The following is a 14,970-nucleotide window of genomic DNA, read 5'->3' as shown; positions in this document are numbered from 1 at the left end:
GATCAAGAGTCTGACACAGTATGAGGTTGCTTCCTATCTTCCTATGAACCCACACAAACCTTCATCTTTCCCTCCTTGAGTCTGAGTTTCAGCTAGAACATTCAGTTGAGCATGTGTAGAGTGCACCCCTCAATTGCTGATTAAAAAGAGTCACACATACACGCACACACACCTGCACAGCAACAGGATTTGCTTGCAGAGCTTTCATACATTTTTGAGAGGTGGGCACCTGTCAGAATGGCCCACCAACAGAAGCTGGTCATCATCCTCTTCTCTTCTCCCACCCCCACCTCCCAGGGCTAAAGGCCTCTTGCATCTAAGAATATGGAATCCAAGCAGCCCAAAATACTATCTGACACGACAGTGGCCAATATGCACAGTTGTGAGTTCTTTGGAAGTGTGAGTAACTGATTTAACAGAGTGGTCACTAATTTAAATAGTGATAGACTTTTAATTCCCCCACCCTTAATTATATCTTAGATTGTTGCTGTTATATATGAATGACATTTAGCAGGTGAACCTGAGATAAGTAGGTAATAACTTCTGTTGTGAGACTTTGTATTTTACTGAGAATTTCTCATTATAACTGCTTTAATTATTTATATTGTATAGATATTACATTAAGTATTGATATATATTGTTTCTTCCGTTCTGTGTTGTAAACCACCCTGGGGTCTCTTGTCGAAGGGTGTTATATAAATGGAATTAAATAAATAAATAAATAAACACATTTTTGAGCATGGGAAGGGGGGATGGATGTTGCTTTCACATCAATTTGAGCATCTCTTTATTTTTTCCAGAATTTTAACTATTTGCTTCTCTTTCTCTCTCCCCCTCCCTTATTTTTTAAAGGCAGGAAACATTTCTCATGCCTTAAGCCTCTCCCAAGAATTTCTCCACTATGGTATGTGTCCAGATCTGGCCAGACTGGAGAATGTTGCGGTTGTGTGTCTCTCTAAACATTCAGCTTTAAAGGATTAAGTGTGTTCCTAATAAATTCCACTCATCATTGTCAGAGGATAACTAGCAGGGAAACTGTTGCTCTGCAGACCAGCCAGTGCATTTGCTGCCCTGGACTAAAGGGTTTCTGGTTAGGTGTGGGAAAGTAAAAATTAGGCAGGTGAAAGATGCACCTGTGCCTTTAATAGCTGTGTAGAAGCAGAGGGAATTTCAGGAGGTGTGAGTTTGTCACCTGCTGAAATTCCCTTCACAACTCTTTTGCATCTGAACGCTCTCCATTGAAAACAAAACAAAAGCAACCACACATTTATTCTGGGTTACCTAACCTGAAAGTAATGCTGTCTCCTAGTGGGGATGGGGAAGAGATGTGATTCAGTTCGCATTTGAAGGTGAGCTTACTAAATCCACACTTTCCGAAACAATACCAAACTAAAACGCAGCCGTCCTTCGAAACTCCGAATTTTGCAATGCGATTCTCCAGGCAAGCAATGTGTAGAAAAACGCATATTTTAGAGTCTGCAATGTAAATGAATATTTTAGGGGGGGAACTTACAAATTCATTATATTAGGGGAAATTGATTTGCAAAAATATATATTAGGCAAAATTGCATACAAAAAATGTGTTTATTAGGAGAAAACTGCGCTAATATGCTGATGAATTGTTATAAGGATTTATTTATTTACTTTGCAAATTGCTGCAGAAATGTGGGGAACTGAATTTAGGATAGGAAAATGAAAAACGGAGAGAATAAAAAATTAAGAGATTTGCCCATCTCCTAGTAATGATTTCACTCATCAGTTATGGACATTAAAATCAACTCTCTCTTCAGGGGAGATTCTGAAGTCACTTAACCTAGAATAAGAACACAAAGAGAGCACTGCTGGATCAGCCCAAAAACTTATTTATTAAATACTATATGTAAACCACCAGAGTCGCCTGCTTTTGAACCAGATCCTCTAACTACCCCTTAAACAGCAGTCCAATAAGCAGCAATTAGCAGGTTATTATTATGTTTAGTTCCGTGCCATGCAAAGCTTCAGCTGCTGAACCAAGCTGCAGTTAAGACACAAGAGCAAGGCAGGGCAATTTTCTTTTGTTCACACAAAGTGATTTTGAAAAATAAAAAAGTTCTTCCCCGCTTTATTTCAATGTCATACTTATCAGTTATCAAAATTCACGACCACTCTATGTGAACCTGTACAAATAAATAACATAGTGTTGCCAACTTAGAGCCATACGACAATGGAACCAATGACCTAGAGAGGTAGTGGGCTCTCCGACACTGGAGGCCTTCCAGAGGCAGCTGGACAGCCATCTGTCGGGAATGCTTTGATTTGGATTCCTGCATTGCGCAGGGGGTTGGACTTAATGGCCTTATAGGCCCCTTCCAACTCTACTATTCTATGATTCTATGGTGCAAAGCTTGTGAGGCAGATCTGGATTTGGATTCCTGCACTGAGCAGGGGGTTGGACTTGATGGCCTTATAGGCCCCTTCCAACTCTACTATTCTATGATTCTATGACATTTTACTGACTCTGCCCCTATGCCTTCAGTAATTAAGTCTGATGCACAGGCATGGGTGATAACTTGAAGGGAACAGTTTCTCCTACTTAATTTCTGCATGCTAGAGTAGTATTAAAGTCAGAGGAGCAGGAGAAGTTTTAAAAATATGTGTACATTCAGCCTGTTATCTTGACTAGATCCAAGCAACAAGAGGCTTGCAAGGAACGTCCTCAAGTACAAGACGCTTCTGATGGCAAATCCTGATGGTGGTGAGGAAGAGGTGGCCTTACAGAGACCAAACGTGACCCAGCTGGAAACCAGAGATGTTTATGAAAAGTTGTGCCAGACTCTAGGGGCTCAGGTGGGGATGCAGACAAGTCACAGAACCAACCTCTTTCCATCCCCCATGAAACAGTGACAAATTCCAAGGCAGTATCAGCTGTGTTAGGCTACTTCCAGTTGAGTGTTTATTGTAGGATCAGTGATCCTCATGCATGCAAGTTTTTGTGGTGTCAATTAGGGTGGAAATTTGATTCAGTTTGCATTTAAAGCTGAATTTATCAAATTTATCAAATTCGCACTTATCCGAATTTTGCCCTGTAGTTCTCCAGCTAAGCGGTGTTTGCAATTATGCAGATATTAGGGGAAAGTGTGCATAAAAATGAGTATATTACGGAAAATAACATACAAACATGCATTAAATGATGAGAACTTGCTTGCAAAAATGTGTACATTAGTAGAACCTGCCTACAAAAATGTGTTTAGTAGGAGAAATTTGTATTAAAATGCTGCAAAGTTTTCATGAGGATGTAAAAAAAATAACAAATTGCTACAGAAATGTGGAACACTGAATTGAAGATTGGAAAAATGAGAAAAAGATAACCAAAATGGACAGGCCTTTCCATCTCTCGGGTCCCCACAACGGAGCAGATTCTACAAATGCATCTTATCAGCACCAAGATGACCACTAGCACAATGGGACTTCCCCCTCCCATGCGTGCCCTGCGTCCTCTCCAAATCTGCTCTGGATGTTAGGGGGAACCTGTAGAATGGATTTAGGGGGGTGCAGGGGGAGGACAGGAGAAAGTCCTGTTGCGCTATGGGTAATCCTTTCACTGACGGGACCCTGACTTAGCGCTACGTTGGATACAACCCAACGTCACTGGCATCAAAATGCCAGCCCTATTCCCCTGCCCCCACTGAATCTGGATTTTCCCTTTCCAAGGAAAATTGATTAAAAACGACATTATCGATGACCTGTTTGCAATATTTGAGTGATAAATTTGCAATATTAAGCCCTCACCTGGAAGCCCCTTTAGTCTGTTAGAGAAAAACAATCAAACCCATTGGTTGTTGCCAGACAGGTGACTCCTAGGGCTACCCAATCATTGCCCTTCCATTGTAAGCTACAAGTGGAATTGCAATGGACTTTCCGCACTTGTGTTTTTTTGATGGTTGCATCCCGCTATGTTCCATCCACACCAGTGGGCGGGACATAGCTACTACGGGTGGGGCCATTTGCAGCTCAGTACACATTCATTATAACCTTTGTGGGGGGGGGGGGAAGCCATTTTATGACCCTGTTTTTATTTTGTTTTAATCAAACAATCTTTCCACTATTCCTAAAACACTTTAATGGTTTTTTTGTTTTTGTTTTTAAAATGAGAGTGAGATGTAGCACTATAACATCATACTGCTCACTTTTAGGTGGCCTGCTGTCATGGGGGGGGGGCAGGAGAATAAGGTTGCTGCCCTCTGTGAACACCCCCCTCAGCTGCTATTTGGCACAGGAGGAAAGCTGACATTAGGGCCTAAGAGAGTTTCTCTCCGAATGCAAGCTGCTGCTTCAGGGGGAGGTTTTGTCTTCTTCAAAATTGTGAGGGGGGGAGAGGTGAAAGTTAAACTCCTCAACCTCATCTGCCATGGCTATGACCATTTATGCTTTAAAAATAAAACCAGTTAAAATTAATGCAATGGCGCATTTAACATAGCATGTGTCATTGTTACGTGCCTTCAAGTCGATTACGACTTATGGCGACCCTATGAACTCCAGTAGCAACTGTTGTAAATCACCCTGTTCAGATCTTGTAAGTTCAGGTCTGTGGCTGTAGCTTGGTGCAACAGACATAAATGAGCAGTGCCCCTTGGATGCTGGTTTGCAAGCAGACACTTTGCATCACCCCCTATCTGGTCCTGTTTCAGCCATCCCAATACCAGTGGCCCCACCTCTCCTGCTCCTACGAGACAAATGGGGCTCCCCTCTTGATGCTCCAGCCACTGAAGAGAGAAGTTGTCCATCAGCAACCTTACATCGCCCTCTATCATGACTTTATCAGCGATGCTGAAGCCGAGAAGATCAAGGCACTCGCTGCTCCATGGGTAAGAACAATGAATAGCACTAATATTGCTTTCTGACCAGGTAAGTTTGCTTGACAGCTGGTATAGCACAGTGGGGAGGAAAGCCTGGCTGGGAGTCCAGAGTCTGTGAGTTCAAATCCCCGCTCGTATCTCCTGGGTGTCAAGGGCCAGCTAAAGATCACCCCACAGTGAGTGGCTCAGGGGTTACGTGCCCTGCCCCCTGTGCAGCCGTGGGCAAGCTGCAGAGTCCCAAGGAGCCCAGTTGCCCCCCAGCTGGCAGTTGCGGACAAGGCAGGGGCTGGCTTGTGCAGCTGTGGCAAGCTGAGCAGGCCCTAGCCAGCTGGGGAGGACTAGCCTCAGAGGGAGGCAATGGGAAACCCCCTCTGAATACCTCTTACCATGAAAACCCTATTCATAGGGTCGCCATAAGTCAGGATTGACTTGAAGGCACGTAACAGCAACAAAGTTTGCTTGAGAACTTCTCCCCCTCTAAATTCAATTGTATGCGCAAACACGCCCCTTCAGAAAAAGGCGCCCTAGTTTGCAGACCCAGCCCTGCTTTCAATGTATGAGAGAGCAGAAATGCCTCTTTGGTGATTCAGACTCCTTCAGGAGCCGAGAGGTTACCACCTCAAGCTAGGATGGAAGAGGAGGAAGAGGAGAGTCTCCACTGCATCTCCTCTGTTGGCTGAAAATGTGTCTTCTACCTGCCAGTTTCCTCAGTAACCACCACACAAACTGGCCCACGTGGAGATTATTAACTGGATTGGCTGCACAGACGGGGCATCAATTCTGTGGTTCTCCTCAGACAAGCCCAGCCGGCACTTGGCTGTTGTTTCTCCCCATCACATTTGCCTTGGCTTCCAGAGAGACTAGCATCTCTGCCGGGTGTGTCATCATCACTGTGGCTTGTCTGGAGACGTCTTAGGCTAGACACATTTCCATTGTGTGGGCTGCTCCTAAACCACATTTGACTTCTGACATCTTGCAGAGTTTTGAACTTGACTAGAGATTTGTACTGAAGGGTACAAAACAATAATGGGGGAGGGGAATCAAGTTGCAAAATTCACTCCTAGCCACTGAGGTCACCTGCGCCTCTAGCGACAAAGATGGATCCAGGAGCACCCCCAGACTACGGACCTGCTCATTCAGAGGGAGTACGACCCCATCCAAAGCAGGCAACTGACCAATTATCTGAACTCAGGAACCACCAACCCACAGTGCCTCCGTCTTGCTAGGATTCAGACTCAGTTTATTGGCCTTCATCCAGCCCACCACCAATTCCAGGTAGAGGTCCAGGGCTTGCATGGCCTCTCCTGATTCAGATGTTACAGAGAGATAGAGCTTTAGTAAAAAGTAATGCTCCCATGTGGATCAGCCATCTCTCTCTCTCTCTCTGTTCTCTTCCAGTTGCAGAGGTCAGTGGTTGCCTCTGGAGAAAAGCAGCAGAAGGTAGAGTACCGGATAAGCAAGAGGTAACTGCTCACACACAAACCCACACACATCACAAGGGTCTGGCTCACATAAAACTAGGGATGACTCCAGACTGCCAGTAGTTTGCAGGAGGGATTAAAGCACATCCTGGGAATGTAGGTTGGCACGATTAAAGAGCTCAGTCATTCTAGCACAATGAACCCACTTTTTTAAAAAAATATACTTTTTTGAGGTTTGGAAAGTTGCAGGGAAATGCATTGAAAAGTGTGGGATGAATGAATGATTAACGGGAAGTCATGTAAACACCCTGCAAGGAAACCAGGATGAATGCAGGATGGATGCTCATTGTCATATAACTGCCCCACAACAAACAAATCAGAACAAACGCTCAATTAAACAGGTTGTCTGGCTAGAGGAGATCTATGTTTAACATAGTGGATTCTTAGAACAAAGGCTCCAGCTCAACGCCTGAACATGATGATAGGATCAGGCCCAATTCAGCTGCCTTGAGGGCTGCTTTATCCAAAATTTCAAAAGTTTACTTGGCAGGGCTGGAGTTTCACAGGTGTGCGGCAGGCAGACATTTCAGCTGGTTTATTTTAACAGTGATTGATACACATGCCACACAACTGTGGACTCTTCCACCCTGCCACATCTCCGGGATCTAGAAAACTCTGAGCTTCAGGGATAATTTAAATGTTACCACTCCCGTGCCACCGACAAGGGTTTCCACGCGCTTGAGCGCCATGCAGTGAGTGTCGTAGTCATCATCCCTTGACCTTGTGAGTCATCCACAAGTGATGTGTGCATGACAGGCATTACAGATGACAAATGGGGAAAGAGGTTTTCCAGGGGGGAAGGGCATGTGCATTTGTAAACCATGGTTTGCAGGCAGCCAATAGCTCTGTTCGGGCTATGGAGTTGACACTGTGTGAGGGAAACAGTAGGGCTATGCTAGCTGGCCCTGGCTCCGCACCCCACCCTCCACCCCCACCATCCATGGCTTAGGGGGATGTCTGAAAAGGAGAGTCTGCTCTGGGCTTATGGGCATTCGCAGATTCCTTTTTTTAACTAGAGATGCCAGGGATTGAACCAGGCATGGTCCACATGCAAGGATTCATGCTCTACCTCACAGTTGTGGGCCCTCCCCTTCTGTACCACTACTACTACTACTAATACTAATTTATTTATTAAATTTATATCATAGAATCATAGAATAGTAGAGTTGGAAGGGGCCTACAAGGCCATCGAATCCAACCCCCTGCTCAATGCAGGAATCCAAATCAAAGCATTCCCGACAGATGGGTGTCCAGCTGCCTCTTGAATGCCTCCAGTGTCGGAGAGCCCACTACCTCTCTAGGTAATTGGTTCCATTGTCGTATGGCTCTAACAGCTGGGACGTTTTTCCTGATGTCCAGTCGAAATCTGGCTTCCTGCAACTTGAGCCCATTATTCTGTGTCCTGCACTCTGGAAAGTTCAAGAAGAGATCCCGGCCCTCCTCTGTGTGGCAACCATTCAAGCACTTGAAGAGTGCTATCATATCTCCCCTCAGTCTTCTCTTCTCCGGGCTAAACATGCCCAGTTCCTTCAGTCTCTCCTCATAGGACTTTGTTTCCGGTCCTCTGATCATCCTTGTTGCCCTCCTCTGAACCTGTTCCGGTTTGTCTGCATCAAGGGGATGGAGCAACTCCCTTACGAGGAAAGGTTGCAGCATTTGGGGCTTTTTAGTTTAGAGAAAAGGCGGGTCAGAGGAGACATGATAGAAGTGTATAAAATTATGCATGGCATTGAGAAAGTGGATAGAGAAAAGTTCTTCTCCCTTTCTCATAATACTAGAACTCGTGGACATTCAAAGAAGCTGAATGCTGGAAGATTCAGGACAGACAAAAGGAAGTACTTCTTTACTCAGCGCATAGTTAAACTATGGAATTTGCTCCCACAAGATGCAGTAATGGCCACCAGCTTGGATGGCTTTAAAAGAAGATTAGACAAATTCATGGAGGACAGGGCTATCAATGGCTACTAGCCAGGATGGCTGTGCTCTGCCACCCTGGTCAGAGGCAGCATGCTTCTGAAAACCAGTTGCCAGATGCCTCAGGAGGGGAGAGTGTTCTTGCACTCGGGTCCTGCTTGCCGGCTTCCCCCAGGCACCTGGTTGGCCACTGTGAGAACAGGATGCTGGACTAGATGGGCCACTGGCCTGATCCAGCAGGCTCTTCTTATGTTCTTATGTCCTTATGTTCTTAACTGGATGCAGTACTCAAGATGAAGCCTAACCAGTGCTGAATAGAGGGGAAGTAATATTTCACGCGATTTGGAAACTATACTTCTGTTAATGCAGCCTTTTTTGCAGCCACATCACACTGTTGGCTTATATTCAGCTTGTGATCAACAACAATTCCAAGATCCTTCTCACATGTCATATTGCTGAGCCACCCTTCCTCCCAGTAGAAGCCCATAGCGGCAAACAAAAATACTAAAAACACTTCAGAAAAACTTAACAGCAGACTTTAAAATATATTAAAACAAAACATCTTTTAAAACATCTTTTAAAACATCTATAAAAACATATTTAAAACAAAACATCTTTAAAAACATCTTTTTAAAAAAGCTTTAAAAACATCTTTAAAAAACAATTTCAGCACAGACACAGACTGGGACAAGGTCTACTTAAAAGGCTTATTGAAAGAGGAAGGTCTTCGGCAGGCACCGAAAAGATAACAGAGATGGCGCCTGTCTGATATTTAAGGGCAGGGAATTCCACAGCGTCGGTGCCACTGCACTAAAGGTCTGCTTCTTACATTGGGCAGAATGGACCTCCGATGAGATGGTATCTGCAGAAGGCCGTCACCTGCAGGGTATAATGATCGACTGGGTATCTGTGGTATTTGAGCAGCTTTTGTAGTTAGCAATCAGCCAGGAGCTTTTCTGGCATCTGGCTTTATTTTTCCTAGAAATGAAAATAATAATTGTTTTCACTAATAATTGTTTCAATAGATACCAGGGGCTGCGAAAAAGACAAATAATTGGGTGTTGGAACAAATTAAACCAGAACTATCACTAGAAGCTAAAACAATGAAAATGAGGTTATCATACTTTGGATACATCATGAGAAGACCTGATTCACTAGAAAATACAATAATGCTGGGAAAAACAGAAGGGAGTAGAAAAAGAGGAAGGCCAAACAAGAGATGGATTGATTCCATAAAGGAAGCCTCAGACCTGAACTTACAAGATCTGAACAGGGTGGTTCATGACAGATGCTCTTGGAGGTCACTGATTCATAGGGTCGCTATAAGTCGTAATCGACTTGAAGGCACACAACAATAACACAATAATTGAAAATAATAATATGTTCCACCCTGAGCTTTACTTGGTAGATTAATAAAAGAAAATAAATAAAATTTATTTTTAGAAGTCCCAATGCCACCAGGCTTTTACACCCATTATTTCTTTGAAAGTTTTGGTCTTAATTTTTCCATGGAACACTCACACAGAGTTAGTCACTACTAAGAAGCACGTTATCAATTCTTTCCCTTGTTCTTTGATCTCTTTAAGTACTCCAGCAGACTGGGCTTTTTCCCATTCAATGATTTTAAAAATCTGGTATATTTATTCCAGTGCATGCTCCTAATATTCTTAACCTGTGTGGACATACCTGACAGGAGTGCATGTGGGAGAGCAGTTTCCAATTCAGTCTGTACATCAGGACTTAGGAGAGTGCTTGATCACAACAGCCTGTCTCAATTTAGCAACACCAGGAGCTGACTTATACTGAGTCAGACTAGTGATCCATGCACCCAGCTCAGTATATATCTACACTGACTGGCTGTCCAGGGGTTCAGGCAGGGAGACTTTTCCGTCCCTTCCTGGAGATGCTGGGGATTGAATTTGGGACCTTCTGCATGCAAAGCAAGTGTTCTGCAACAGCACTTCTCCTGGGCGTTTGAACAAGCAATCTAGAGGTGGAAATGGCGTGATCATTCCCCTTGTACACAATAAAGCAAGTTTTTTTAAAAAAAAATCTGCACACTTCCAAAAGACAGAATGTATAGCCAACAGCTCCATTTATCATTCTGCCATAGTAGGCTCCCTAGGTTGGGAAAAAATGACTTCATGAGGCATCTTGCAACACTGAGCTAGATCTGGAATCCATAGACAAATGATGACAGAGATATATGTTTACTATGGCTGTGCAGTGGTCTTGGCAAATATTTTCCAAGATGACCTCATTGCTAGGAATTGCAGTCTCCATACCAGAGACCCCATTGACCACTGGAATTCCATTCTCTGAGGGTTTTTTGAATGACAGTGGGACGAATGAGCTGTTAACTCTTCCCTCACCTCAAGCCTGCTAGGAAAAATAGAAGGAGCATAGGCTTGAAATGGCAGATGTAAAATGAATAGAATTGTACACCAGTTTTTAGATCAGTTACTATACTCTGCCTTGGAAATGGCACGTTATGTAGGAGAGATGTAGTTCGGTTGTCTGAGAACCAATGTTCTTCTGAAAGTAGGACTGATTTGATCAAGGCTCCCCACCGGGATGGATGTATCTATTTCTGGTCCACATCCGTTTTGCGCATGTTCATTCATAAGTCCATTGTTTCCTGTTTCTACATTAATCTGCAAAAGTTTGAAAAATCAACACAAAATTCATAAATTTAAACTATGTACTGAAGTATGTATTTATGAACAAATTTTCCTACCTAATTATTATTTATTTCATTTATGGAATCACTTCCCATGAGGCACCCCAAAAGCGATTAACAATAAAAACGTCAATAATAAAAACATAACTAAAAATACAATTTTAAGTCAGGGTAGAAATATGCATGTCTAATTCTGTGTTCTCTCAAAGTACATATTCTGTCCTATAATATGCTTTTTAAAAATGCACTTTGGTAAGCTTTTTAGAGCTAGGAGCTGCAGGAGAAGCATAACGGAATCTATGTGGCAGTTTGTATCTTAGTCCAGAAGATGCACAACAGATCACTTTGTTTTGATGCTCACAGAGAATGAACTCCTCATGCATTCCTAGCTACAGTACCAACGCACTTTCTCCTGCACCACAGTCCTGATCCAAATCATGTGCATTTGTCATTGGAGCTGCAGCTAGATGTGGAAGTGGGAAACTTTCAGGGAGTCTCCCCACTGAGGGTTCCCTGTAGCGAAGAGCACAATTGCATCGGGAAATCCAATCACAGAGGTCCCACAATACCTCTCAACTCCTTTTGCCCTAAATCAGAACAGGACAAACTAGGACAAATTAAATGAACACTGCACCATGCAAAGACATGCTGTATAATTTAATGTGACTAAGTAAGGACACAGTCCTAAACACACTTTCTAGGCAAAGATTGCCAAAGTATCCCCTATAGATGCAGGAGCGCTCTTGCATTTTTCCCTTGACACCCACGAAACCTCTAAGCTCCCTCCACTCACTTACCTGTTGGTCATGTGGTGTGAGAACAGGTACCTTTTTCTCCCATGAAAAGTACACAGAGCTAAAGAAGGAAGTTGGAAAAGTGACACTCTTTCCCACTTCCTCTTTCAGCTCTGCGTGCTATTCAAGACTCAGATTAATTCACCTATATGCAACTTTCACCAAATTCCTTGGAAAAGCAAAGTGTGTCCGTGCGCACGCACGCACGCACGCACGCACACGCACACACACTTTCTCTCTTTCTGTTCCTCAGTGTATGGGAGGCTGATCTGGGAGATGGGGAGAAAAGTGACCAGAAGGAATGGCCCCAGTGGCATTCACCCAAAAATCTATGAGTGCCCAAGGGCCTAAAAAGATTGGTGACCCCTATTCCAGGGAGTAAGCTCCACTGAAATCAGTACAACATACTTCCAAGTAAACATGTACATCAGTGGTAGAGCATCTGCCTTGCATGCTTTTGTTGTTATATGCCTTCAAGTCGATCACGACTTATGGGGACCCTATGAATCAGCTCCAAGAGCATCTGTCATGAACCTTCTCGTGATGTGTCCAAAGTATGATAACCTCAGTTTCATCATTTTAGCTTCTAGTGACAGTTCTGGTTTAATTTGTTCTAACACCCAAATATTTCTCTTTTTTGCAGTCCATGGTATGCGCAAAGCTCTCCTCCAGCACCACATTTCAAATGAGTTGATTTTTCTCTTATCCGCTTTTTTCACTGTCCAACTTTCACATCCGTACATAGAGATTGGGAATACCATGGTCGGAATGATCCTGTCTTTGGTGTTCAGTGATACATCTTTGCATTTGAGGATCTTTTCTAGTTGTCTCATAGCTGCCTTCCCCAGTCCTAGCCTTCTTCTGATTTCTTTATTGTCTCCATTTTGGTTAATGACTGTGTCGAGGTATTGATAATCCTTGACAAGTTCCATGTCCTCATTGTCAACTTTAAAGTTACAGAAATCTTCTGTTGTCTTTACTTGTCTTGCATAAAGAAGGTCCCAAATTCAATCCCCAGCATCTTCCGGTAGGGCTTAGAAAGACTCCTGCCAGAAACTCTGGAGAGCTGATGGCAGTCAGCGTGGGCTAATACTGACCTAGACAGACCAAAAGTCTAACTTCAAAAAGAACAGGTTCCTATGATCTTGGGCTGAGAAACTGAGTCACTTATGAGGCAACACAGTTCTGGCTTTCTCATCTTGGGCAACCTTCCTGCCACATTTGTTTCTAGCTTGCTGTCTGTATTTCAGTGCCTGGTTGAAGGACACCTTGGATCCAGTGACTGTGGCATTAGATCAACGGATCGCAGCCCTGACCGGCTTGAACATCCAACCCCCTTATGCAGAATATCTGCAGGTGGTAAACTATGGATTAGGGGGGCACTACGAGCCCCATTTTGACCATGCGACTGTGAGTAAACCTGTGGCAAAGCCTAGCGGGAAATGAAAGCGACTTGGCATGATCAGATCTTTTAAACTAATGAGGGTCTTTTGCATTGATTTATCTTTTATACTTAACGTATCTTTAGCTTGCCTCCTCTGTCACAAGCATAACCATATTATTCCTATTGTTTTATTAACAATCACCTTCTGCACATGCATCTCAAAGCAATGTGCAAGATACAATGAAAACAGCTTACCAACAATACAGAAAACAATAGCAGATATATTTTAAAAGCAATGCAAAATGAACATCCATAGCAGAGATGTTTTCATCCAGCTGGGAAGACCATTGGAACAAAAATGTTTTCAGTTGTTTGCAGAAAGTGCAGATAGAGGGCACCTGCTGTATCTCTATGGGGATGCTTAGTGTTCCACAGAACAGAGGCTGCCACATTGAAAGTCCTGCTCCAAGTTGCTGTGGAGCAGGCTTCAGATATCTTTAGAACTTGCAGGATTGCCGTGACATCCTGTGTATACAAGGGACACGGCGATCTCTCAAGAATAAAGTGGTCCCATAGGCCCCGTCTACACTGTGAAATTTAAATCAGTTTGTAAATCAGTTTTATTGTAATGACTTCCCCCACAAGGAACTCTAAGATCTATAGTTGTGTGCAGGTGTTAGAGATTCCTAGAAATACTAAAATACAACGGTTGCAACATTTGTCCAGCAAAGCCCCTGCAGATTTATGTTTACCCTTACTGAGGAACTGGTGGCCCTCCAGATGTTACTGGATGTCAACTTTCATCAGCCCACCCAGCGTAGTTGTAGTCTAGCAACATCTAAAGGGCCACGGGTTCCCCATCCCTGCAGCAGCTGCATGCCTGGCATAAATTCAACAGGTGAAACCTCTCCTGTCACTGCTGTACCTCCATGGTGGGAAAAAAGATATAATTGTGGTTTTCCGCCGAAAAAAAAAGTTGCTGTGTGAAATGCAAAAGTGGTTTCAAATTCCATGAGCTCTGGCATGTGTGTTTGTGTGTGTGTGTGTGTGTGTGTGTGTGTGTAAGCCATGACATTTGAACAAAATTAAATGCACCTTAACCACTATACCACACTGGCTCTCATACTATGTGTAGACCTGTTTATGGACTTGATTATGTCTCAGGCAGTTGTGAAGGAGCTAAGGAATTTCCCTGTACATTTCTTAATTGATTGGGAATTTATTTATTTATTATTTGATTTATATCCCGCCCTTCCTCCTGGCAGGAGCCCAGGGCGGCAAACAGAAATGCTAAAAACACTTTAAAACATCATAAAAAGACCTTAAAATACATTAAAACAAAACAACGTTAAAAACATTTTTTAAATGCTTTAAAAACATATTTTTTTAAAAAAAGGGTTAAAAACATATTATTAAAGAAAACATATTAAAAGCAATTCTGACACAGACGGAGACTGGAATTTCACCTCCAAAGCTTCATTTCACTCAGCTGAGACTCAAAAATATATAGGCTCTTACTAATATCAGTCTTGGCTATGAACTATAACAACCATTTGATGCTTCATTAATGAGGAATTCTGTTCTTTCAATGCAGTCGGAAAAAAGCCCCGTTTACAGGATGAAATCCGGAAACCGAATAGCCACATTGATGATCTATGTGAGTGTTGTCTCTTTGCTGGGATCTGGGAAGGGTTTTGTATGCACCATGCATTTAAAGCACATGACTTCCCCCAAAGCATCCTGGGGACTGTAGTTTATTAAGGATGCTGGGAATTGTAGCTTTGTCAGGTAAACTACAGCTCCCAGGGTTCTCTGGGGACAACCATGTGCTTTGAATGTGCGCTGTGTATGTACAGCAAGTGTTCCCACCCACACCCACCCC

General features: G+C 43.3%; 1 protein-coding gene across 2 annotated transcripts in view; it reads left to right on the top strand.

Annotated features, from left to right (window-relative positions):
* P4HA3 (prolyl 4-hydroxylase subunit alpha 3) overlaps window positions 1–14,970 on the top strand; it is a 33,395-nt gene that overhangs the window by 9,253 nt on the left and 9,172 nt on the right. For both annotated transcript variants that reach the window (XM_061629645.1, XM_061629646.1), the window contains exons 5-10: window positions 853–904; window positions 2,663–2,826; window positions 4,668–4,844; window positions 6,234–6,298; window positions 12,955–13,114; window positions 14,683–14,745. In XM_061629645.1, coding sequence (XP_061485629.1) covers window positions 853–904; window positions 2,663–2,826; window positions 4,668–4,844; window positions 6,234–6,298; window positions 12,955–13,114; window positions 14,683–14,745 — 681 coding nt within the window. The remainder of the gene's footprint in view (window positions 1–852; window positions 905–2,662; window positions 2,827–4,667; window positions 4,845–6,233; window positions 6,299–12,954; window positions 13,115–14,682; window positions 14,746–14,970) is intronic.

The sequence above is a fragment of the Rhineura floridana genome, chromosome 5, assembly GCF_030035675.1.
Source record: "Rhineura floridana isolate rRhiFlo1 chromosome 5, rRhiFlo1.hap2, whole genome shotgun sequence".
Taxonomy (NCBI): Eukaryota; Metazoa; Chordata; class Lepidosauria; order Squamata; family Rhineuridae; genus Rhineura; species Rhineura floridana.
The sequence above is the reverse complement of the archived record's forward strand: the minus strand, read 5'-3'. Positions and strand labels throughout refer to the sequence as shown.